The 26700-nt window shown below is 32.9% G+C and overlaps 1 protein-coding gene across 1 annotated transcript; it reads right to left on the bottom strand.

Moving 5' to 3' along the window:
* Window positions 1–349: 349 nt before the first annotated feature.
* LOC132716592 (uncharacterized) lies at window positions 350–26491 on the bottom strand (the record flags this gene model as incomplete). The annotated part of the gene is made up of 3 exons (XM_060699904.1): window positions 26352–26491; window positions 5807–5943; window positions 350–493 (listed from the first exon to the last, which is right to left on the bottom strand). Coding segments are annotated over exons 1-3 (412 nt in total), but the record flags the coding sequence as incomplete, so codon positions are not given.
* Between the last annotated feature and the right edge of the window lie 209 nt (window positions 26492–26700).

Below are 26700 nucleotides of genomic sequence, written 5' to 3'. Positions count from 1 at the left end.
GAGTGTCTTCTCACTGGGCTTTAAGTACCTTAGAAGTCTGATATTAAAGCAGTGCATATGAATGTATGTTTAATGTAAAATGCATACGAGTGTTGGTCTAGATACGAAGATGGACACGATGGCGACGATAAATTTTCATTTACTAGTAGCAATTATGTCTTTACATTTTGCCTTTAAACACATTTTACATGTACAATAACGGTGCAGGTTCCTGTAATTTGATTATAATACATTTTTCTTCAATATTAATTTGCCCTTCATTCACGTTCTTATATGTAACAACTGGCATTTGATGTCTTAGAATTATCATTTTCTAATTAAATTTTTGTAGAAAAAAAACAATACTTACTTTCCGATGCAATAAAAGTATATCGGTTGCAACACTGCATGTTCAATCGGCTTTCGATATCCATCAGTGTAAAGTCAAACAATACTTTAAATTCTTTAGATCCTTCGATTGTTGTATACTTATTTAATACCAGCCGGGCGACATCTGTCAAAAAAGTTTACATAATTTCATTTCCTTCCAGTATAATGTACAAGTCAGTTCACTAAAAAAAAAGTTATCTAAAAAAAAAGATCTTACTTTTGCAATATGATTAAAATCCCCTAAAAATTTAACCGAAATGCAAAATGAATTCCATTCTAAAGGTTATGCAAGTTAAATTAAAAAATATCCTTTTTTTCAATTAATTTCTTCCATTTTGAGAATCGATTCACGAGATTATTACTTTTACTTAAATGCAATAGAGATCAGGATATATACTGTTCTTCATAAAAAATTATTGCACAATATTGCCAACACTAAAATGCAAGAATCAACAAGAATAACGAAAATAGCAAATTTGTATCCTGATCATAAGACAAACTGACACTGAAAATGTGACAGCTTCTTAATTGATTATGAGACCAGTTGCCATGTCGTGCATTTTTTTTCAAGCACAAGCGATCACATGAGTACAACCATCGACCTTTGTAGCATCCTCACATGAATGAGTCCGTGACTGCAAATCGTAATATGATTTTTGTTTGATTTTTTTTATATTTTATTTATATCTTTTCTCTTTTTTTATTAAAAAAGGTGAGGCAAACATTTGCTGCTTAAAGATTGTTGATTTATTGAAAGGTATTCATTTTAATGTATAGTATATAGCCTCTGAATATTTCATTACCGATGTAGTTTATTGCAATACAATGATAGTTGGCATTATATTTGTTTAAGATTAATTGTGTACACTACTATTAGCTTAAATACGTAAGTGTACTGGTTTCCTAGCAGTTTTCGGCCACAAATCGCACTTTCAACATTTTACCAAGTTTTAGGGCAAAAATACGGAATCTGAATCAATTTCTCTTAATTAATTATATTTTGTGTTTGAAGAACATTAATAAATTTTTAATAACTATGTGATTTCTACATAGTCATAGAAGATTTAAAGTAGGTCTGGACAATTAACTTAACAGGTGTAATTTGTTGAATTATGAGAAAAATGACCGCTTAATGAAAATAATTTTTTAAAATATTTTAAACTCAAATCGGGCATTGGCGCCAAAGAATCGTACCAAGATAAAAAAAAATCAATTTAATTTTGAGAAAATTACCTTAATATATTTTGAATATCTTTTAGTTTTACGTTGTCCAGTTTTATGTAACAAATTCAAATTGTTAGGTTTTTATGCCTTTGGACCTCAGTGAATTTCCTTTAAGTGTCTAAGACTTATAATAATTTTATAGAAATTTCAAAATACTTGTAAATTGAAATTAATATTCTTAAAAGACTTAATAAAAAAGTGATAGTTGTCAAGTTTCATACATGTTCTTGTATGTGTTTAGAAATATTTTAAAAAAATGATTAAATGTCATGTATAAGGGGTGAAATATTTGTTTCTAACAACAAACTCTATCTAGAAAAATATAGATTTCTTTTGAATATGTAATAATAAGTTTGCTGTTGCTTGCTGTACTTTGTTTAACAATGCTAATGATATAAGTTCTGAGGATGACAATGCCGGCGATATTATAGTATGTGGTGCCAATGCTGGTGATATCATATTACATGGGGACAATACTGGTGATATTATATTAAGTGGGGACAGTGTCGGTGATATTATAGTATGTGGTGACAATGCTGGTGATATTATATTACATGGGGACTATACTGGTGATATTATATTAAGTGTGGACAGTGTCGGTGATATTATAGTACGTGGTGACAATGATGGTGATATTATATTACATGGGGACTATACTGGTGATATTATATTAAGTGGGGACAGTGTCGGTGATATTATAGTACGTGGTGATAATGATGGTGATATTATATTACATGGGGACTATACTGGTGATATTATATTAAGTGGGGACAGTGTCGGTGATATTATAGTTAGTGGTTACAATGCTGTTGACTTGAGGGTTAATGGGGACAATACTGGTGACATAATAATTTATACAATGCTGTTGTCGTTAGAGCTAGTGGTGAAAATACTGGGTATATGCGAGTTTTTGGGACAATGCTGGTAATATAAAAGTTAGTGGGGACAATGCTGGTGATAATATTGTTAGTTTGGACAATGCTGGTAATATAAGGGACGCTGCTTGTGATAATTATCATAGTTAGTGGGCACAATGCTGTTGGTATCAATGTAAGCGGGGACAATGCTGGTTATATCACAATTAGTGAGGAAAATGCTGGTAATGCTTCTGCTATTAAAGTTTGTGGGGACAACGCTGGTAATATGAAGCTTAAGGTTAATGGGCACAATGTTTGTGATACAGATGGAAATATGAACATTCAGTTGTGTGTCGATACTACCACCAACCAATCCACAATACCAATTGTGAAGCAGACACCAACTTGCTAGAACTGAGGACAAATAACAAACAAAACACAAATGTTCTAGTTGATAAAAGTAAAAAAAATATTTTTTATCTAAACCTCTTTGTTTCTTTTAAATAATTTTGAACATGCTGAAATGAAAATTTATTTTGAATTTCATTTAATTTCTTGATGCCAAAAAGTTCCTTTTGCGTACTAAGCGGGTGGAATTATTTTGTATTTGTAAATAGTTTCTTTCTTTGTAAAACTACCTTTGACATTGAAAAAAGAAATGTTCGGCAACGTCTATTTAAGAACCACAATCGCATGCCGTATTAATGATGAGATGATTTGTAAATAGGTCAGAATTCAAATTGCTACATTTATTTCTAATAGGATAGACAGCAGATACAGGATTACATTCGATATAATGCTTTAAGCTTATTTTTGAATGTCTGTGTAAAGATAAAGTTCCTGATTCTCTTCGATAGAAATTCATTCCAAAGTGTTATAGAGAATGGTATGACACACTTATATATTAAATGTCTGTTCTTCTCGCTATTGAAGCAAAATTAGCATTATTTCACAGCGAGTATAGATGAAAGGAAACATTTTCGAGGGTTGGTGAAAATAATTGTGATAAGTATAACGGTAAAAGGTTATGTTTTTCATTATATATCAAAACAAGTTTTTGAATTTTTCTCCTGTCGTCAAATGATAGCCATCTTATTTCATTTAAATGATTTTGAATTGAAACAGATCAAGTTAGACCTGTTACAACCCTTGCTGCTTCATATTATAGTTTTTTCTAAAGTTTCTTTCCCATATTGTGTTATGCCTATATGCCACAAGTTGACTTAGCTGATTCCATACATGACAGCTCACTTTCAAATAATAGTCAAAACAATTTTTCTTTTCTTTTTGAATACCTCTTTTGACAATAGATACAGTAAAGTGATTATGTATTTTGTCTGGATAAGCATTTTGCAGGCTCATATACCATTATTATAAATAACCCTTTCTGTAGAAGGATCAAAATATTTGTTTGAGCAACATAATGTGCCTTTAATGCTTCCCTTGAATCAACATTTTAACGCTTTTATATGCTTAAAAAGTTTAATGTGTAAGATGAATTATTGTACTGTTTTTATTTTAACGTTGCTATATCATATTATATGCTGACTACGTAAAGGTTAAAGTTTATTAGTACGTATGTTTTACAAAATTAAATTGGTCAGGCGCGGCGAAGCTGCGCGACAACTTTAATTTTGTAAATACTTACTTATAAATTTTAACCAGCTTAGTGTTTTAAATTATTTTTATAAACAGTCGATTTAAAAGAAAGTAAATGTGTATCGATTCAATTGAAATTCTGCAATCCTATTTGAGAAAATGTAATTTCAAACACTAACGTATTTTAATGCCATACGAAAATTACGCGTAAAATTTTGTAGTTTAAGAAGTCACCAAAGAACTAGTCATAATAAGGCACTTAAGTAGGCTTAAATTAGTTTCCTCTCGATGTAAATAACATAAATCCTCTTGGAAAATTTCTACCATGCATTTATAACCTATGACATTATGTTAAAGCATTGCATTGCTATGAGATACATTTTTTTTTTCGAAGACTTTGCAAATTCATCTTAATTCAAAATATCTTCTCAAGTTTATTTTCTTGAAATATATGGTATGGGACCAAATGGTTATGTTATGCGGTATCCCAAATATCAAAAGGCTGTGATAAGTAGATGCTAAAAAAACTGTTACGAATGTCCTACCATTCACCATTAATGTGGACACTTTAACTAAGTCGGTAAACAGGAAGTGGATAAGCGACATGCCTGAAATTGAATGCCATGGTATTGGACTACGTGTTAATGCTGTTTGCCAAATATATCAAGAGGCTCTAATAAGTAGTTGCTGAGAAAACTGTTACGAAAATTTACTACCATTCACCATTAATGTCGAAATTTAAGTAAGTCGGTAAACAGGAAATGGATGAGTGACAGACCTGAAATCCAGTGCCATGTGTTAATGCTGTACACCAAATATTAATACGCTGTGATAAGTAATCGCTGAGAAAACTGTTTCGAAAACCCCCCACCGCCCAATATTCACAATATGTAACCCGGGTTTGCGCCTGTCCAACCCTGCCAAAATGAACGGCCGCAGGATGATGTTTGTTTTACCTTTAAAAAGTAAATATTAACTTACTTGTTAATGTTTACCAATTTAACAAACATTTATTAAATTATTTCCAGCATACAAAAGACCACGTCGGTTAGAACCCAAGCAACATTCTAAAGGATCGTGGCCATGGAATAATGCCAATGTGGAAAACATGTATGAACCTTTGAGTTCTTAGTTTATCTGTTTCATAGTTACGTGTATAATATGCCTGAGAAGGAAATTATGTTTATGCAACAGATAGTCGTAAGATACAATTTTCTATGGATGAATACATGTATATATAACTAATATTTCATTTTTTTTCAACACTTATTATGTAAAGTTGGAAAAGTTTCAATTTCTTAAAAAGTTATCTAAGGAAATATATTTTTGCGATGGCAAGACAATGGACTGCAAGTCAGAAGGAAAATGTTTTTGCCATAGCAACCAAATGTTTTTACATAGGAAAACAAATTATTGTCAGTTCCTTTTGGTTATCGCAAGATCAGGTTTTGTAGACCGAGGGTCGGTCTGATAGATGGATGGACGGGCGGATAGGTAACCTTAAGTCCCATCCGGTTAAACTATAAAGAACATCCGCTACTGCAAACCAGCACATTCTGCTCAATTCAGAGCGCACTATAATTACTCACTCATTACACATTAATATAACCTCCCTGGTATCTTGTGCTAGTGGCATTACTGCGTCAATATCATTTTAACAGTTTATTAGTTCACATAAATCTTATTGCAATAAGTAGTATTTAACTTCTTTGATCGTCGCTTACAACTGACTACGTATTAATCAAATGTTAACATACCCGGCATGTTTCTTATAAGTTTTCTAAACGGTGTATCAATAAATCCAATCCCGGATTGTTGGTCAACCCACGATTTGGAAATCATCATGTTTTCCCAATCGACTGTATCAATACTTAACATCTTTATTACCGTTTCTCTAAGGAGGAAAGAAAACAGATACATTTAGATAAGTATCTGAAATGTGTGTAATGAGTTTGTATCCAAATATCAATGGCACTAAAGTTAATACTAGTCTTTTAGAAATAAATGAAACATACAAGCATACTTTTATGCATGCGTATTATTAAAGATCCTGTAACACAATCTTTTATGGTTTTATATCATAAATATAATGCTCAAATGAAAATGTATCAAGATTTTTTTTAAAAAGTCTAAGTAAGAAATGAATGCATATATCTTAAAAATTACATATAATGTGAACATTTTACATATTCTTCAATGTTTGAAACTTATTTTATAAGCATAATTATATACATTTATCAATGTTCACTTAAGTGTGGTTACAACCTTAAATACAACATACAGGATCTTTAACAGATGAGATCCGATACAACCAAGCTTTAAAATTACACTTGAGAATTTGATTCGTAGCGTATGTTTTAACAACAAGAACCGGTTGAACCGGGTGATGCTCCCCGAGAAGGTTTTGGACACAGAAAAGTATAACAAATGAACAAAGGACAATAACTCTAAAAAGGCAATACTTTGTTATTGTTTTTTTTACAATGCACTTTTTCTAAATGAGATCTATCTATCAAGAAAGTTTCATATTGATATCTCTTATACTTTTAGAGTTATGTCCCGGACAAAGTTCTAAGTGTTAAAAGAAACAAAGGGCAATAGTTCAAGTATAAGGCAAGGCAGAGTTACGGTTCTTATGCACTTTTCACCTACCCAATAAGATCTATCTACCTACAAAGTTTCATGTTGGTACCTCATATAGTTTAAGAGTAATGTTCCGGACAATGTGTAAAAATAAACAAAGGGCAATAATTCAAAAATTAAGCAAAGCAGAGTTACGGTTCTTGTGCACTGCACACCTACCCACTGAGATTTCTCTACCTACAAAGTTTCATGTTGATACCTCTTGTTGTTCCGGACAAGAAACGCGAACGGGCGGACAAAGCAGCGACTATATGCTCACCCTTTAGGGAGCAAAACAATAATGGAGATAGAGGACGTTGAATGTGTGTAGATTCGATACTGAATTTCTTGAAGGAGTAAATTAAAATGACATAAAACTAGCTTCTTGCCAGCATCATACTATCTTATCAAACAAGTTCAAGACATTTATTAATGAGCCTCCATAAAATATTGTATTCCGTTTATCACATTCTTTAACAAGCTGAAACGGTGCAATATACGCCCGATTTGCAAATTTTAAATAAAATATTACAGACAAAAATATTCCTTTAAGGTAGATACACATGTAAATATGACATATAAAGGGACATAACTTTATAAATAGCAGAGTGATTGCATGGCGAATGTTTATTGACATGCTAAATATTAATAAGCGAGGTTCTACATAAATGCCTGTGAGAGAATGGTGAAACAATGCAACTATCCATTCAACAGCTGATAAGGGCCGAACAAAATGCTACATAGAGGCACATCTCAATTTGCACAATTGTGACAATTAAAGTGAAAGGTGAAGCGACATTACACAGAAATTATAACTTTTATATTGTGACAGAACATGTACGCTTTATTCAATATTAAAATGAAAACTAAACAGATATTGTGTCAGAAATCTGATGGTGTTATTGCTTTTAGTTTCCACTCCGGATCAAACAGTTAGACACATTGAATTTACCAGAGCACTGTTCAGCAATTTCATCGTTCCTGGGCAGGCTGTCAAACAGTTTACTAGTACTAAATGCCTTCATTTTCTAAATGGACTGATAACTGCTGTACATACCAGAGCAGATCGAGGTACAGAACAAATGACCGTAGAAATAATTGCATGATCAATATCAAACTAATATGCACTCTCCGTGGATCGAACCAGGAATCTAAAAACACGAATCTTATTTATATATTGACCGTAATTGTTTTTCACAATGCCGTTAACAAAAAAAAAACGAAAAAATAACTTCAATAAAAATGAAATTAAATAAAAAACAATTTAGCATACAAACTCACCTTTTGTTAGTAAGGTGCATGAATCAAATGTAATTTTTCTTTAGGCATAATTTTAATCACAGGAGACAATTCTTGACCTACTACTGACCCTGAAGAAAGATTAATAGTATAATGCAAAGGTCTGAAGGTTCTTTACACAAACGATGATTTGCTTTTATTGTTACCTTCCTTAACAATATTGCATTTGTGAAACAACACTTAATATACCAGAAAAAGATTTTTTCAATGCAATTGAACTTTGCCATAGTGCATGCCTAGTAAGTTTTGGGTCAGGGTCTTACTTTAGCAAGTCAAATGAAAGACAAAATGCAAATATCTTTACTTTTCAGATACAAAGCACCTAGTGCAATAATTGATTCAATATACAAGGGCCATTAGTGAGGACAGTTAAGACCAAACAAGAGGGCCATGATGGCCCTGGAATCGCTCACCTGTAGAAGAATATGTTTGAAGTTTTTACTATATACATATAAGGAAAACCAATGACCCCAACCTCCAAGGGGCCAATTTTTACCCCAGGGCTTTTATTTATACAAACTTGGTAGACACTCACTAGAAGATATTTCATGCATAATATCTAAAATTTAGGTCTTCGGTTTTTTATAAGAATACTTTTTAAGTTTTTACTTTAACCATATAAGGGAAATCAATGACCCCAGGGTGGGGCCAATTTAACCCAAGGGCCCTTATTTGAACATTTGGTAGACACATATTAGAAAATGTTTCATGCTAAATATCTGAGTTCTAGCTCTTTGTGTTTTTTTAAAAGAAGATTTTCAAGTTTTTACTATATAAATAAAGGGAAAAACAATGATCCCCCCAACTGAGAAAGGTCAATTTCGACCCCAAGGCTTTTACTTGAACAAACATGGTAGACACTCACTAGAAGATATTTCATGTTTAGTATTTAAACTCTAGCTCTTTGGATTTTAATAAGCAGATTTTTAAGTTTTTACTATACAATATATAAGGAAAATCAATGATCCCCGGGGCGTGGCCAATTTTAACCCAAGGGCCCTTATTTAAGCAAACTTGGTAGACACCCATAATGAGATGTTTCATGCTAAATATCTTAGCTCTAGCTCTTTGTGGTATTTAACAAAATATATTTTTAAGTGTTTTCTACATGCATAAAGGGAAAAACAATGACCCACTGGGACGGGGTCAATTTTTACCCCAGGGATTTTATTTGAACAATCTTGATAGACACCCTCTAGAAGATGTTTCATGCCTAATATATAAACTCTTGCTATTTTTTTTTAAAGATTTTTTAAGTTTTAACTATATACAAATAAGGGAAATCCAAGTTTGACCCCAGGGCATTGTTTTGAACACATTTGGTAGACACTGACTAGTGGATGTTTCATGTCAAATATTTTAGCTCTAGCTGTTTGGGTTTACTAAAAGAAGATATTTTTAGTTTTTTCTTTCGGTTGCCATGGCAACTAGAGTTCTACTTGGAATTTTATTCTTTGAACAATTTTTAAAGATAACAACCAAAGAAACATTCCTGTAAAATTTGCTGAGTGGTTTATGAGGAGATGTCGTTTAAAGTAAAAGTTTACGGACGGATTGACGCCGGACAAAAAGCGATCAAAAACACTCATCATGTCACTTTGTGACAGGTGTGCTTAAATCATTAACATGGCAAAACACATTTGTTATTAAGGTCCATACCTCGGCTTAAAATCCTTCAACCGGAAAGCACTTGTAATTTGTGCAAATACTTAAGCTACCGATCAATCCTGTAAACGTTCATTAAAATTACATTAGTGGTATAAGAGTAGTCCAGACAAACTCTAAAAATCAAAAACATGAAAGGGATATTACTCTGACAACTATCATTAAATCGAAAATGTTGATTAGATTCATAACATTACATAGTATTGATCAATCTGTAAAGTGTTGATGAAAATGAACCAGTAGTTTCTGAATACCAAGTAGCTGGCATTTTTATTGAAGAGCCATAACTCAATTCTGTAAAGTTTCAATGAAATTGCATTCAATTTAGTGGTATAAGAGGAGTATTCCGGACAAACTTTTTATACAAGGGCCAAAATCATTCAAGCAGAAAACCCTTGTAATATGCGCAAGTTCTTAAACTACCAATCAATCCTGCAAAGTTTCAATGAAATGGCATGAAAAGTATAAGAGGAGAAGTCCAAACAATCTTTGAAAATGAAACTAATTAAAGGACCATAACTTTGATAAAAATCATTCAACCAACACAAGCCGATGATATGCACAATACATTTAGCACTTATCATTCTTATAAAGTTTGGATGAAATTGCACCAGTAGTTTCTAAGAAGTAGTTTGGACAATTGCTGTGCAGCTGACAACACACACAAACAAGAAGCGTCGCAATGCCACAAAAACTAGGTTTTCAACGACCAAGTATTGATGTAACAGGAATAAAAAATTAAATATGGCTGTGAAGAAAAAAAAAGCATTCTGTTGTTTTCGTTGCATGCAGACAGTGACCAAAATAGAGTTAATAGAATACAAAAGATGGTTAGTACAAAGGAAACGCTGAAACACTGCAATAAACAATTGGGGAATAGTGGTTGAAGAATTAAATCAATTATTGAGCTTGATCCTGAACCTACACAGACATAAAGGGGGTCAATAATTTCAGTCCCATTTTTGCCCCATATGTAAATTACTGATCCATACATGTTTGTGTAGTGACAGGAACAAACCTAGCTAGAAATTCTTAATTATAATCAATTATATGGCTGCCAATACTATCTTGTGGTCACACTTTTGCACTTATGACTGGTTCTGAAGAGTATCTTATCCAATAGGGCATGGTAGTATGTTGTTTCAGTACAGATCTGAGGCTTTGCTTTCAAATGTCAATCCATGAATTGACACAATTTTTCACTTAAGTGGTGTAAGTGATCAATGTTGATATGACACTGTACGATTCCTGAGTTTTTGTATTGTTTTATAAACTTTAAATGTCTTTCCTTGGGGATGACAATAAACACGGATGACTTCAAATTGGGATCCATTCTTTTCTATGTGTAGACATGCACTTTCAAGGAAAGGCTTAGTCGCCTGGACAGTGGCTATAATGTTAAGTCTTGTTTTAACGGATATGAATGTTTCAGAGTGTGGTCTCTTTCGACCAATTTCTGTATAGATGCATTAGGGATCCTGAAAAATATTAAGGTGGTAATGGTGTTTGGAGTCATCCTTTAATGACCATGTTTCTTGTAAAACCATGACATCAACATCGCTGAGTCTTGTGTCGTTTCTGTACTGATCGATATGCTAGTGAACTGACCTTTAATTATGACATGCAGCTGTCAAATTCGAATCTGGAACACAGAACTGTGCACATTGCAATGACGATTCATTTCATATTCGAAGCATTTCTTGCTGAACAAGAGAATCTACAGTAATCTTTGTAGGATCAAAGTCAAGAAGTGTAAGTCCTTTTAAAGTCCTGACTCAACTTAATGCCACATAGACCAGGTGTTTCTGAATTCTACCTCTAGAGGACACAACCGCTTCATCAAGAGTTAAACTTGAGATTTGTGAATAGGTATGGCTTTTGCCGCCTGCAGTTGAAATTGTTTTCTTAATACTTTAACTTTGCTGTTGTTGGGCATTTGAAATTCTTTTTGGATTTTTGTATTGGGGTCCAAGATTTGTTAATTGCTAAATTGTATGCATACAAGTGCTTATATTCCTGTCTTGATGCTGATCCTATTTCATTTGGCTGAAATTTGACCGATACTATTGTTGGTATATTAGTGAAACATTGAACCATTTTTTTTCACAACTGGCATCATTGGTTTTTCTGTTGTGCTGATATTGTGTGTTAGCATGTAGATTCCCAATCCCTCTAGTTAAAGTCTCAAGTTCTGAGTTTACCTAGCTTCTAAGTGTTTCACAAAGTCTAAAACTGCTGTCCTGTCTTTAAAGGACATATCACCTGTCTCCTGTCACCGGTCTCCTGTCCCCTTCCCCTCTGTGGGCCTATTATTATTTTCTTTGAATTCCTAATCAGTTACAAATTATTTATCATTTAATGATTAACCTGTCTTTGTCCTGTCCTTTTTATGTTTGGGGTCCGCCTGGGCTCCTTGCCATTGGTTCTTGTTGCTGTGTCATATGGGGGTTGCGTTCATTGAACGCCGCCTTTCCTTGTTGATCTTGTTTATCATATTGTATATAGTCCACAGAAACAGTAATGAATGTCAGTCTTTCCTTATTTGATAAAACTTGTTGATTGTCTTCATAAATCAGGTGGTTGGTGCTTAACAAGTGAATAGTGTCTTCCTTGTAAAATAACCTTGATGCGATACGATCTATGTCTCCCTGTGTCTGCTTTCCCTCTCTAAAGCGGTTGAGATAGCATGCAAATATGGCATCATCCTTCTGTCTCAATATGGTTGTCAGTTCATATAGATGGATTAGGTCTTGCCAAAGGTGTACTCTGAATGGACCATATTAATAAGTATCATTCTCAAAGATCCATGAATCACAAACTGGTCTCAGTTGAGAGAGATATTCAACGAGGATTAGTGAAATGGCTCCAAATGGCTTACAGGCTCAATCAAACCGAGCCTGCAACATTTACAATTTTGCCGTGTTGGGCCTTCTTTAGGGATTCTGTTTTTCTCTATTTTATGGTCACATCAGTGTTATTCGTGCCGTGTGGCAACCGTAAAAAGTCTCCCCGTACATTTAATCAAAGATGTTATATTTTCGATCCTTGAAGATCGTTCAGCACGACATAGTTGTTGTGTTTACATGATATGTGATATTTTAGTTTCTTCTATTTGGCCTTTTTCAAATTGGGTGGTTCCAGTATTCCTACTTGAATACTGTCTAATCACCCTTAGGATATGATGCCTGCTTTTTAAATTGTCTTTTGACGTCTTATCTGTGATATGCAGGCTTCATAACCTCAGATCCCCTTTCAAAATTCCATTTTATTTAGTTCCGCCCATTGTTTTCTCGTTTAGGGCACAGGCTTTTTTTTTAATTGGGGACCATACGCCGCTTTTGATGGAATGGCACAACTGTGTCGCATTGAAGGTTCCATGATAACCGCCGTATGAACACATCTGCGGATGTTTCTAAATTCAAAATTTCACCATTTTTCGTGTTTAAATGTTGAATTCTGCTTAAGCCGGTGCTAGAGGGGCGTGGACGGTAACTTGCACTTTCCAGTACCGTCCATGAACAGGCTCAATCGAACCGAGCCTGCAACATTTACAATTTTGCCGTGGTTGGTCTTCTTTAGGGATTCTGTTTTTCTCTATTTTGTTGGAATCAAAGACTTGTTGCAGTCTGCTACATACAAAATTAACAAGGTTGATTCCGACTTTGTATACTTCATAAATGATTAAAAACGGATGCGCAAGATATTGAAAGTGTTGTTACTAAGTAAGATCTCAAAGCAATACTGTGTGGAATTTCAAGAAGCTGTGTAGTATAATACCATGACCATTTACGCTGCTGTTTCAGTTGATGCACCAAGTACAATTTTGCTGTCATTTAGATTTCCCCCGGGACACTGTCAAAGAAACAAAGGCCTGATAATTGGTCGTAGGAACGTGTGTTTTTCCAACTCATCTGAAAGGAAGTAATATAACGGTTCAGTTGTTGTTTTAGTTCTGTTTAATGCTTCATAAAAGATTTTCTTTTGCTCTTCATTCAAGGAAACTGCCATAGAAAAAAATCTTCATTTGACACTCTGTTGTGGATTATGCATCCCTGAGTATGAGCTTCTGATGAGTGATTAAAAGACCCTTTATCAAACTGCCAGTATTTTTCATGTCTTCTCCAGACTGTCTGGCAGCTGGTGCAATGCCATCTTATTCATCATTGATCTATTCTTCTGATACCGCATTCATAGCGTCTTCTATACCTTCTGCAGCAGTTTGAAATTGATGGCGTGTGTCGGTTACATTTTAGGAGTTTAAACTGGCTTACGTAACTGTCTTATGTGCCAACAAGCTTCATGTTTCCCCTAAAATGTTAGAATAACATCAGCTGTTCTCTGTAATACATCTCTGTGTCAGAGGAGTGAGAGTGAGAGGAAGCTGTAGCAATAAATAAAAACACTTCCTAGGCAGAGACTTCACAATAAATTAAGAACTTGAATACTGTCTAATCACCCTAAGGATATGTTGCCTGCTTTTTAATTGTCTTTTAACGTCTTATCTGTGATATACAGGATTCATAAACTCAGATCCCCTTTCAAAATTTAATTTTATTTAGTTCCGCCCATTGTTTTCTCGTTTAGGACCCACGCATTTTTTTAATTGGGGACCATACGCCGCTTTTCATGGAATGGCACTACTATGTCACATTGAAGGTTCCATGATAACCGCCGTATGAACACATCTGCGGATGTTTCTAAATTCACAATTTCACCATTTTCGTGTTTAAATGTTGTATTCTGCTTAAGCCGGTGCTAGGGGGCGAGGGCGTTAGTTTGCACCTGACAGTACCGTCCATTAACAGGCTCAATCAAACCGAGCCTGCAACATTTACAATTTTGCCGTGTTGGGCTTTCTTTAGGGATTCTGTTTTTCTCTATTCTATTTGTTGGCGATGTGCCTGGTTTTCTCTCTGAGCCTTAAATTTCTTTTCTTTCCACTTCCTCTCATGCTCTCTGTAAAAGCAGGCTCATAACTTGTTCTGATTACATTATGTCACTAGCTATATACACACAAACTCCCCACGATGTAGCACATACCAAGTATGTGTTTGCCTGTATCAGTCAATTAAAAAATGTCTTTTTCAGGAAAGGTGTGAAGATCCTCTTTGTTAAACGTTCACCCTGATAAAGAAATATTCCACCTTTCCAATAGGTGAGATATCAGATGTGAGGATGTTGTTCAAAAACAATTTAGTTCTGTATTGGAAATGTTTAGCATATGTGGTTGGATTGTTTTGTATCAGTTGACATTTTTCCATCTAGTTCAGGTTGACTATTCCTGTTCAGTAAGTGTTTTGCTAGACTATTTACCAGATGTGAGGATGTTGTTCAAAAACAATTTAGTTCTGTATTGGAAATGTCTAGCATATGTGGTTTTATTGTTTTGTATTACTTGACACTTTTCCATCTAGTTCAGGTTGACTATTCCTGTTTAGTAAGTGTTTTGCTAGACTATTTACAACAAAGAAATTAACAGATCTGGCCACATTGTTACTGCGGCAGAGAAAATGACAAAGAATGTTGGTAAGTGTAACTGGTTGACCATTGCGAACGAATCTTTTTATTTTGTCTGATAGTATGGTTAAGAAGATCGAAGAGTTTTTAGAAATCGAAATCGGTCATCATGATGTAGGACATTTTAATGTTTTCTGGTATTTTGAGTTCTCCAGCAGTATATGGAAATTCTTAGATTCTTCGAGAGTTGTTGTAGCCAAATCTCTTACTTGTAATGCCTGAAATTTTTCAAGCTTGAAAAACATTCAGGACAGATTTAGAGAATCTTGTATCCACATTTTTATACTCTGCCTTACATATTGAAGTGTAAATTACTGGTACAGACCGTTCAATATTTTCGGCTCTTTTTCTGCCACAAAACAAGATAGGGAAAGACTTCTCCTTAGCAAGTGTCAATAAATATACTGATTGGATGGTTCTTTGCATCAGGCGCTATCTGCAGTGCATGAAGACCATCATCTGCGAAGTCAACATTTTGCATCATGGTTTCTTTGTTTCACGCTCCTGCCTTTTCTTCCTCGGTCAATTAGTTCTAAGTGTCCTATTCAATACACTCCTGCTATTCATTATTAGTGTTTTCTGCTTGTACATTTTCATTATCATACAAAGAAGAAAAAAGTAATTTCTTTAGTGTTCTGAGCTTCTTCATACCATTCATTATCCAATGTTTTACCCATTTCTTTGTATAAGTCACTGTTTTTTACAAAGTTCTTGGCATAGCCATGTGTTATCTTTTGCCTAACTGTTCATAATATACTGCTGATTTATACTGAAGTCTTCTTTTGAACTGAAAATGTATAGTCACCGTTTGTTCAAATCTTCTTGGAAGCATAGAAACTGCACTCGATGGGTTTATTGGTACATTTACAGTGTTACCATAGATACTAAACTTTGTATACAATGCCCAGTTGTTTCAGTTGCATGAATGGAATTTCAATGCTGTACAACGTTCCTCTGTTTTTGTTGGACTAAGTCAAAATAATGGGAGTAAGAACTCATTGGCAACAGCCATTGGAGGCATTCTCTCATCTGAGATGTAATTGTAACAGGTTTAGCATATTCATTCTGAATTTAAAATACTTTTTTAGTCTGTTAACACTTTGTCTAACAACTGAGGTGATATTCCTTTCCTGATTTAACTTTTTCTACTCACTGTGTAGACACTGTGCTTGTGAAATGATTGTTGGCAGCTTGTGCACACACAGTCATCTCCTCTTTTTAAAATATCACTGAATAGCTGTTCTTGTGTTTGTAACCCTGATTGCTCAGACCTTTTTCTCTACCTATATTGACCCTTTCAAAGATATTCTTTCTGCATTCGATGTGACTATGATCTCCATTTTTTTCTGTGTTCATTTTATGTTTGTCTGTATTGAATATTGCTTCGTTTTCTTTTACGTTTTTCATTTCTATCTTCATTTTCAGACTGTCTGTAGTCACTTTAGTTTTCTTTTATAAAGAGTGTGTTTCATTCCTACGCTGGTTTTCCGAGTGTCTCTATTCATTTTCGGTTTGTTTCAAAAATCTTGTTCGATTCCAACACTGGTTTTTCGAGTGTCTTTAGTCACTTTCGATTCTTTTCAAACTACACTGGTTTCCAGAGTATTTGGAGTCACTGTCTGTTCTTTTCAAAGCGCGTTTTTGATTCCTACTCTGGTTTTCCGAATGTGTGCGTAGTGACTATCGGTTCTTTTCTAAGAGCGTGTTTGATTTCTAAGCTGATTTTGTAATTGTCTGTAGTCATTACTGGGTGTTTTTAAAGAGTGTGTTTTATAGTGCCTGTACTCGCTATTCGTTCTTTTTGAAGAGCGTGCTTCATTCTTGATTCTGTCTTTGTACTCAGGACATTGTCTATAAGCTTGCTTGTAGAACTTATTATATGGCTGTCGAGTCTGACTTTCTGGCTTCAACAATTTAGTTTACAGATAAGATTTTCTCAACTGTAGAATCACTAGACACTGATGTCCCAACATTGAGTACAACATCAAAATATATAACTGTATCATTATCTGAATAAACTGATTATTTATTTATCTGCAGGGTATTGTTTACTTACAGTGCTGTTTGCTTTAACCCATACTTTGAATATTTATATATGTCAGTCTGTAATAAGTGAGTTGTGGATATAATCTCAACCTGTGTTGCCCAAACTTTACCTTCAGACATCCTTGACCTGGTTATGTTTTGAGACATAGATGTTTTTGTGGCAAGAGAGAAGTCAGTATCCGCAAACTGGAGCAGATATGTAGAAACGCTGTTTGTCAGAGTTGGGTATGAAAGCTTATGTCTCCATATAACATATAAGCAATGGAACGGAAAAATCAGTTTTATTTCCCTTTGAAATTTAAAACATTTTGTAGGTTCACGCATTTGGAGATTTGTATTATGTTTAAACGTGAATTTATATCAAGACACTTTTGAATTTGCCACATTAAATCCACAGCTTTGAAAAAAAGTGTTGTGTTGATTGATTGGACCAATGCTTATCATCAAGTGATGCCTGAAAATGAAATAAAGTATTTGACATATAATGTAGCGTTTTGAACTGTGATTATGAAAAACTGGCATGTCTGCTTTACTATAACAAAATGTTTTTCAGAGAATTTACTTAACAGTGGGTAAATAGCAAAATGCTAATAAAGAAAACTGACCAATGTATGCAGCAGTTTAAATTATCAGTTTGCAGAGATGTTTTGTTTAGAGCAGACATAAGAACGTACATTTATGCAAAAGTGACCTTTGGCCAAAAGCACCACCATGTACAACTTCATTTACAGGGTTTGTACAGACATTCGAAAAAACAGTCACTTTTAAAATATGAACGCTAGTGTTATAATTTGATATTGGTTGTGTGTAAAAAATGCGTATGTATTGGTTTTGATGTGCTAACCAGTCCAAATTAAATGAAGAAGAGATAAGTGTATGTATTGAACAAACTACACTATTGGTATGTAACAGTTACGTCAAGGTTCCAACTACAGCACCAATATTATGACAAAGCTTGAATGCAATTGTGTGTATACTGGCATTTAAAGATCATGTTACACAATTTTTATGGTTTTTAGCTCGCCTTTTTTTTTTTCTTTTTTTTTTTTTTTTTTGAGGTATTGTTATAGTCAGGTCGGCGTTGCCGTTGCCGTTCCCGTCCGCAAACTTGTACCTGGATCATAACTTTTTTTATTTCTTGGTGTATTGTCTTCAAACTTGGCCACAACAACCCTTGGGACAAGACCTTTCAGTAGACCACACTAACCTTGACCTTCATCCATAAATGACCTTGACCTTCAAGGTTAAAAGTCCAATTTTTGCTTGTTAATGCTGTTATTGGCTGTAACTTTGTTATTTTTGAATGGATTGTCTTCAAACTTGAACATAATAATCTTCAGGGATATCCCTTAAAAATAACTAGACAGACCTTGACCTTCACTCATAAATGACCTTGACTTTGAAGGTCAAATTATTGAAATATTCATTTTTTGGCTATTATTGGCTGTAACTTTGTTATTTTTGAATGGATTGTCTTGAAACTTGAACATAATAATCTTCAAAGATAACTGTTAAAAATATACCGAAAGACCTTGACCTTCACTCATTAATGACATTGTCTTTGAAGGTCAAATTATTGAAATTTTCATTGTTTTGGCAGTAACTGACTGTAACTTTGCTATTATTGAAGGGATCAACTTCATATTATAGCAGAACATTCTTAAGGACCAGACCTTGTTGTTTATCAAACCCAAATTTGCTCGGGCTCTTTAATGACCTTGACCTTGAAGGTTAAATTACTGTATTTTCTCAGATTTGTGCATTAAATGACCATAATTATATATTTATTGGTGTGTGTGAGTGTGTGTGTATATATATATATATATATATATGTATATATATATATATATATATATACATATCTATCATCATCATCAACATCAACAACAACAACAACAACATTGCGTGTTTCTATTTATAGAATTGCGGGTTACTATTTATAGAAATTGCATGTTACTATTTTAAGAATTGCGTGTTACTATTTTTAGAATTGCGTGTTACTATTTTTAGAATTGCGTCTTTCTATTTTTAGAATTGCGTAATTCTATTTTTTAGAATTGCGTGTTTCTATTTTTAGAAATTGCATGTTTCTATTTTTAGAATTGCGTGTTACTATTAATAAAATTAGGTGTTTCTATTTTTAGAAATTGCGTGTTACAATTTATAGAAATTGCTTGTTTCTATTTTTAGAATTGCGTGTTCATATTTTTAGAATTGCGTGTTACTATTTATAGAAGCGCGTGTTTCTATTTTTAGAATTGCGTGTTACTATATTTAGAATTGCAGGTTACTATTTATAGAAATTGCGTGTTACTATTTTTAGAATTGCGTGTTACTATATTTAGAATTGCGTGTTTCTATTTTTAGAAATTGCGTGTTACTATTTTTAGAATTGCGTGTTACTATTTATAGAATTAGGTGTTTCTATTTTTAGAAATTGCGTGTTTCTATTTTTAGAATTGCGTGTTACTATTTATAGAATTAGGTGTTTCTATTTTTAGAAATTACGTGTTTTTATTTTTAGAAATTGCGTGTTTCTATTTTTAGAAATTGCGTGTTACTATTTTTATAATTGCGTGTTACTATTTATAGAATTGCGTGTTTCTATTTTTAGAAATTGCTTGTTTCTATTTTTAGAAATTGCTTGTTACTATTTATAGAAATTGCTTGTTTCTATTTTTAGAATTGCGTGTTTATATTTTTATAATTGCGTGTTACTATTTATAGAATTGCGTGTTTCTATTTTTAGAATTGCGTGTTACTATATTTAGAATTGCAGGTTACTATTTATAGAAATTGCGTGTTACTATTTTTAGAATTGCGTGTTACCTTTTTTAGAATTGCGTGCTTCTATTTTATGAATTGCGTGTTTCTATTTTTAGAAATTGCGTGTTACTATTTTTAGAATTGCGTGTTACTATTTATAGAGTTAGGTGTGTTACTATTCTTACGATAAATTTGTGATATTTTCTGACTCGCTTTCTGTTTTAATATCCATTAAAAATAAAAAATCTGACAATATCATGGTAAAGAAACTTCTTTTACGATTTCATGATATACTAAAAACAAAATATGTTAAATTATATTGGATTCCAAGCCATGTAGGAATACGAGGAAATGAAAAAGTAGATGCTTTAGCTAAACAATCATTAAATTTTCAGAAAACTGACTTATTGTTACCTGCTTGTGATTTTAAACCGGCTATAAATAAACTCGTATCATCTGAATGGAAAGCAAATTGGGACAATGCCGTTTTTAATAAACTTCACGATATAAACCCATCTCTTGACATGTCACCATCTCTATCTCTGTCAAACCGCCGTGATCAAACAGTTCTTCTTCGATGCCGAATTGGACACACTAAAATTACCCACTCTTATCTCCTCACAAATGACAATGCCCCTTTCTGTGTAGGTTGTAATGAAAATTTTACTGTCAAGCATTTTCTTCTTGAATGTCATGATTTTTCACAGGCCCGTAATAGATTTTATTCTGTAAATTCACTCAAAGAACTTTTTAATACAATTCCATCAAAAAACATAATTGATTATTTAAAAGAGATAAATTTGTATTCTAGGATCTACTTGGCTCATTTCTATTGTCATTTACAATGTTTTACATAAAATTTAAAGCTTATTATAGCATTCGGCACGATATGGCCAGTTATGTGTTGACGTGCCGTAAAAATCCAAACAAACAAACAATTTTTAGAATTGCGTGTTACTATATTTAGAATTGCAGGTTACTATTTATAGAAATTGCGTGTTACTATTTTTAGAACTGCGTGTTACTTTTTTAGAATTGCGTGTTTCTATTTTTAGAATTGCGTGTTTCTATTTTTAGAATTAGGTGTTTCTATTTTTAGAAATTGCGTGTCTCTATTTTTAGAATTGCGTGTTTATATTTTTAGAATTGTGTGTTACTATTTATAGAATTGCGTGTTTCTATTTTTAGAATTGCTTGTTTCTATATTTAGAATCGCAGGTTACTATTTATAGAAATTGCGTGTTAATATTTATAGAGTTAGGTGTTTCTATTTATAGAAATTGCGTGTTAATATTTTTAGAATTGCGTGTTACTTTTTTTAGAAATTGCGTGTTACTATTTTTAGAAATTGCGTGTTACTATTTATAGAAATTGTTTGTTTCTGTTTTTAGAATTGTGTGGTTTTTTTTAAAAATTGCGTGTTTCTATTTTTAGAATTGCGTGTTACTATTTATAGAATTAGGTGTTTCTATTTTTAGAAATTGCGTGTTTCTATTTTTAGAATTGCGTGTTACTACTTATAGAATTAGGTCTTTCTATTTTTAGAAATTTCGTGTTTCTATTTTTAGAAATTGCGTGTTACTATTTATAGAAAGTGCGTGTTATTATTTTTAGAATTGCGTGTTTCTATTTTTAGAATTGCGTGTTTCTATTTTTAGAAATTGCGTGTTACTATTTTTAGAATTAAGTGTTACTATTTATAGAATTGCGTGTTACTATTTTTAGAATTGCGTGTTTCTATTTTTAGAATTGCGTGTTTCTATTTTTAGAATTGCGTGTTTCTATTTTAAGAATTGCGTTTTACTATTTATAGAAATTGCGTGTTACTATTTTTAGAATTGCGTGTTTCTATTTTTTGAAATTGCGTGTTTCTATTTTTAGAATTGCGTGTTACTATTTTTAGAATTGCATGTTACTATTTATAGAATTGCGTGTTTCTATTTATAGAATTGCGTGTTACTATTTATAGAATTGTGTGTACTATTTATAGAATTGCTTGTTACTATATATAGAATTGCGTGTTTCTATTTATAGAATTGCATGTTTCTATTTAGAGAATTGCGTGTTTCTATTTATAGAATTGCGTGCTTCTATTTATAGAATTGCGTGTTTCTATTCATATATACATATATATATATATATATATATATATATATATATATATATAATATAATATATATATATTATATATAATATATATATATATTATATTATATATATATATATATATATATAATATATATATATATACAAAAATAGATAAAACAAAACTAATGTGACAAGACAGACCAACTAAATTTATAAAAGGAAACGTTAAGATATGTTCAAACCTTTCTATGTTTGCGTTTAGAAAAAGTAAAAAGTCGAGCGTTGCCCCCGCCAGGCGGTGGCTCTTGTTAATCATAAATATGATGCTCAAATTAATATCTATCAATATTGTAGGTTCCAAAAAGCATTATTTACAAAGATATTACCGAATTCAACATATCATGTAAATAAAGGGAGTTAATACAAAAGTATTTGCTATAAAGTTTAAGTCAAATTTTACAATAAGAAATGAATGCATATATTTTAATGATTACATAAAATATCCACAAATATTTGCAGTTCATATTTAACATATTCTTCAATGTTTGAAAATAGTTTTACTTGCATAATTATGTACATATATATAATTTCACTTAGTATGGTATACCACTTTGATCACAACATACAGGATCTTAAAAAAAGGCAGAAGCAGTATGATAAGATTGTTGATTAAAGATGTTCATTTTACAGTTACGTATTGTAAATCAAATTGTCCAAGGAAATGTGCTTGTTCAGTGCAGAAGAAATATTGCCAGAAGAACGAAAGGATATTAGAAATGTTCTTTAAATATCTATGTAAACAGTATATTGTATACACTAGCATGATGTAAAGACTTCACATACAAACATAAAACGAGAAACACGGGTTAAATTACAATGTCAATAGGCAACTATTTGCACTCAAGCTTTTAAAAAGGTGGCTTTGTTTCCAGTGCCCAACTATAGAAGATAAGTCACATTTGCTGAATTGATACAGAAGTATATATTAAAGAGAACAGTTTAAACATAAACTTTTTACTTCTTTATTACTACTGACAGATAGTTTGTATTCTTTTGCAATACGGGATATTGATCAATTCAGCAAGGGTATCGTATTAAATGCATAATATAAAAGGTTACCACACATTCACAAATACAAAACAACAGTAGCAATGCAAGACTGTATTTTCATGTAAGCTACACATATGCCAAGTAAGTTACCAATAGCTTAAAGTTTACCGGAGGTTTTGAGTAGAAGCTGAAAATTATATTGTAAGCCAGTGACCTTGACCTTTTTTCCCAGATACCTAAGTAGCAATCCATAGCTGTATCTTCATATATCCTACACACGAATCAAGTTTGGTGTCAATAGGTCAAAGCAAACTCAAGTTATTGAGCAGAAACCAAAAGTTAACGCCCGCTCGCCTGTCCTCCCAACTTCAGCATTACAATTACCACGTTTCTTTGAAAACCTGGTGAAAAACACCTTTTATATCCAAAGGCAATAACTTCGCTGAAAATCATGCAACCGGAAAACCCGTGTAAAATGCTCAAGAACTTGAGCTACAGAAAAAAGGACATCTACTTTGCAAAAGACATGAAATTCAAATCTATTCTGATTGTTTCCATGACACGTCTTTGTTAATAATACCAGTTGAAAGTGTTCGCGGTATCAGAATTTTGAGGATGGGCACACATCGTATGATACCCTTGTACTGATTTGTTTAAGAAAAAATGCACAACATGTTCACATGTACGAAAGACATTCCATCATGAATTGTTTCTTCGATTTGAAGAAATGTCATGGCCTTGGGCATTTTAGCTTCAGGGGCCCCTAAAGGGGGCCAGTCAAAATAATATGAACAAGTTTGAAAGTCTACCTAAGAATGTTTCAGACAAAGTTTGATCTATTAAGTATTTCAGTACAAGATTATGTTTATTTTTTTCTATTTTGAGGCCTTAAAGATGCCAATAATATTAATATGAGCGAATTTGATAAAAGACTACCACAGAATGCTACCAACAAAGTTTGGTGATCATCCATCAATTACTTCGGTAGAAGAGATGTTTAAAGCTTTCTTTTCTATTTCTAGCTCTATAGACCCCTAAAAGAGTCATGACAAATGGAAATAATATATGCAAATTAAGGTTTGACTGTCACAAGGATGCAATAGACCAAATTTGAAGTAAATCTGTCCAGCGGTTTCAGAGATGATGAATGTTGACGCATGACGAACGATCATCAAGGATCGAAAATATAACAGACATATTCAATTAAATGAACGTAGCGACTTTTAAAGGTCCCCGCACGGCACATATAACACTGGTGTAATAATAAAAAAGGGAAAAGTAGAATCCCTAAACAACGACAAAAAAATTATCAAATGGTGCAGGGGCGGTTTAACATTTTATTTAGTAGGACCGAATCATGGGTATGCCTAGTAATGATATTAAAGTATTTCGATAAGAAAATAACATCTTGTTTTTTACAGAGAAAAGAAAAACAGTTTCAGTGTCTGTAATCGATTTGCTGAAAAATAAAGTTTAACAGGAGCCGGTCAAACCGAGTCATTCTTACCGAATAGGTGTTGGACAAAGAAAAATATATCCCCTGGGGTTTCAGATTTATGTCTTGGAAAAAGTATAAAGTGTAAACATTAACAAAAGGAGATTAACCCAAAATTAGACAAACCAGAGTTACTGTTCTTTGCAGTGCAATTTTCTACTCAAAAAGATCAATCTACAAACAAAGTTTCTTGTTGATACCTGTTGTTGTTAAGTTATTTCCCGGACAAAGTATAAAGTGTAAACATTAACAAAAGGAAATAAACCAAAAATAAGGCAAACCAAAGTAACTGTTCTTTGCACTGCACGTTTGTACTCAATACGATCTGTCTACCAACTAAGTTTCTTGTTGATACCTCTTGTTGTTAAGTTATGTCCCGGACAAAGTTCACATTTTAAAATTGAAACAAGATTGCATTTGTGAAAATGCTATGCCACCGCATTTTATAAATAGAAATACTTAATAGAAGTGTAGACACAGAACAAATTTTTGGTTTCCATACAATTGAACATTGCAATAATGCAGTTAAGCCTAGTGAATTTAATTGTCAATGTGATATTTCAGACCAAAATTTGATGACTGTACATCAAAGGACTAGAAAAAGGGTCACATCATCAAAATCTAGGTCGGCTGACATTTCAAATTGAGCACATGGTCAATATTTGATGGCCGTACATTATAGTTAAATTACGAAATACTCCCCTGGGGCTGGGCTAATTTTGATACTAGAGACAAAATTTGAACAACTTTGGTAGAGAACCTTGAAATGATATCATTTGCCAACAAGAGCACCGTTGCGGGAGCATTATATGCCCGAAAGGTGTTAGTCTTGAATGAATAAACGAAAAAAAAGTGACTTCTTTAAAACAGCCATCTTACATTGTACCCATTTATGAAGTTAATACAATGTATAAATAAATTAAAGAAATTGATACATAAACACATCCTATGAAGTTTGAACACTGTAAGCCAAATGGAACTTGTGTTATGCTCAAGAAACCACAATTTCCAGTGTTAAGGTGACCCTGACTTTTGACCCTTAACTCAATAGGGGTCACGTATTGGACATTGCTGTTTATCCGATAAAATTTTAAAGCTCTCGGTTGATTAATACTAAAGTATTTGAGCGGAAACCGTATTCAGTTTTAAGGTAATATTGACCTTGACCTTGTGACCAAAAATTAATGAGGGTCTTATACTAGATATTGACAAGCATCCTATGAAGGTTGAACACTGTGGGCTAAATGGAACTTAAGTTATGCTCAAGAAACCACAATTTTCAATGTGACCTTGATCATTGACCTTACGAACCTAAAATCAATAGGGGTCATGTACTGGATATGGCTGTTCATCCTATAAAATTCTACAGTTGTAGGTTGATTAATACTTAAGTTATTGAGCGGAAACTGTTTTCAGTTTTAAGGAAATAGTGACCTAAGACCTTGTGACCCAAAAATATATAGGGGTCTTTTACTCAATATAGACAATCGTCCTATGAAGTTTGAACATTGCGGGACAAATGGAACTTAAGTTATGCTCCGGAAACCAAATTGCTAACGGATATACACAGCGGTAACTATATGCTCTTCCTTCGGGGAGCAAAAATCATGTAAATTTAATGCAATACTTTTATTATAATGGCTGGAAATGCGCAATATTGGCCGCCTGCATTCGAATTTGTCAAATATTGTTATTAGAAAAACATTGGACATTTTTTTATATAAATGTGTGAATAAATTTATTATTTTACTTACTCGTGTTCATTATCAATTGCCAAGTCTAAACAATTCCATAGTGAGGGCATTAACTTGATGCCTCCATTCATCATAAGCTTCTCAAATATTGCAGTTCTTCCATATGCAGCAGCGTAATGTATTGGTCTCATCTATAATTTTAATATATAATTTCATGCAGCATAGTACTCATTACACACATTTTTAGAACAATGAAGCAATTATGTCAATTATAATATTCTTAAAAGATCCATATTTAATATCAAAGCTCGTGAAGTAAGAAAAATATAGAAACAAGAAAAACAAGAATGTTTGTCAAATCATATCAAAAATATCCAAAGTAGGTCAGCTGATATCAAAACTCAATTCA

Source organism: Ruditapes philippinarum, unplaced genomic scaffold (assembly GCF_026571515.1).
Source record: "Ruditapes philippinarum isolate M1 unplaced genomic scaffold, ASM2657151v2 ctg5568_1_1_1_1, whole genome shotgun sequence".
Taxonomy (NCBI): domain Eukaryota; kingdom Metazoa; phylum Mollusca; class Bivalvia; order Venerida; family Veneridae; genus Ruditapes; species Ruditapes philippinarum.
Note: the sequence above shows the minus strand (reverse complement) of the source record. Positions and strands in the feature narration are given on the sequence as shown.